Source organism: Poecilia reticulata, unplaced genomic scaffold (assembly GCF_000633615.1).
Source record: "Poecilia reticulata strain Guanapo unplaced genomic scaffold, Guppy_female_1.0+MT scaffold_331, whole genome shotgun sequence".
NCBI classification, from domain to species: domain Eukaryota; kingdom Metazoa; phylum Chordata; class Actinopteri; order Cyprinodontiformes; family Poeciliidae; genus Poecilia; species Poecilia reticulata.
This window is the reverse complement of record NW_007615104.1, coordinates 30,549-31,205: the sequence shown is the minus strand read 5'-3', so window position 1 is coordinate 31,205 and position 657 is coordinate 30,549. Positions and strand designations below refer to the sequence as shown.

Below are 657 nucleotides of genomic sequence, written 5' to 3'. Positions count from 1 at the left end.
TGTGGCCCCTGACTGATCCACCATCAGTGGTTCTGCTCTGAACCATGTGGCCCCTGACTGATCCACCATCAGTGGTTCTGCTCTGAACCCTCCTGGATCAGAGTCTCCATCCTCCAGATCAGGTTCAGCTCCTGTCCCTCCWTCTTACCCCCTGGTTTCTCCCCAGATGCCCCCTCCRGCCTGGTGATTTACCCCAGAGACGAAGTGGAGCTGGGAGAGAAGAACATCCTGGTCTGCCACGTCTCTGGTTTCTATCCGGCTCCGGTCAACGTCTCCTGGACCAGAAACGGTCAGAAAGTGACTGAAGGAACCAGCATCAACGTTCCCTTCCCCAGTAAGGACWKCASCTTCACCCAGATCTCCAGGCTGCAGTTCGTCCCTCAGCTAGGAGACATCTACAGCTGCTCAGTGCAGCATCTGGCCCTGACAGAACCACTGACCAGGACCTGGGGTGAGGACACTTTGACTAGGCCGGAAGCAGGAACAGGAACCTTTAATTDAACCTGATTGAATCAAWCATCCTGATGTGTCTCTTTCTCTCTCCAGATGTGGAGATGRACTCTCCTCAGTCCGGTCCCGGTCCGACCATCTTCTGTGGAGTCGGTCTGACCATCGGCCTGCTGGGAGTCGCTGTGGGAACTTTCTTCCTGATCAAAG

The 657-nt window shown here is 55.3% G+C and overlaps 1 protein-coding gene across 1 annotated transcript in view; it reads left to right on the top strand.

Annotated features, from left to right (window-relative positions):
* LOC103460900 (HLA class II histocompatibility antigen, DP alpha 1 chain-like) overlaps window positions 1-653 on the top strand; it is a gene marked incomplete at its 3' end in the record, with an annotated part of 16,761 nt that extends 16,108 nt beyond the window's left edge. Inside the window, exons 4-5 of the mRNA XM_008403220.2 lie at window positions 167-451; window positions 547-653. Coding sequence (XP_008401442.1) covers window positions 167-451; window positions 547-653 — 392 coding nt within the window. The remainder of the gene's footprint in view (window positions 1-166; window positions 452-546) is intronic.
* Window positions 654-657: the final 4 nt, after the last annotated feature.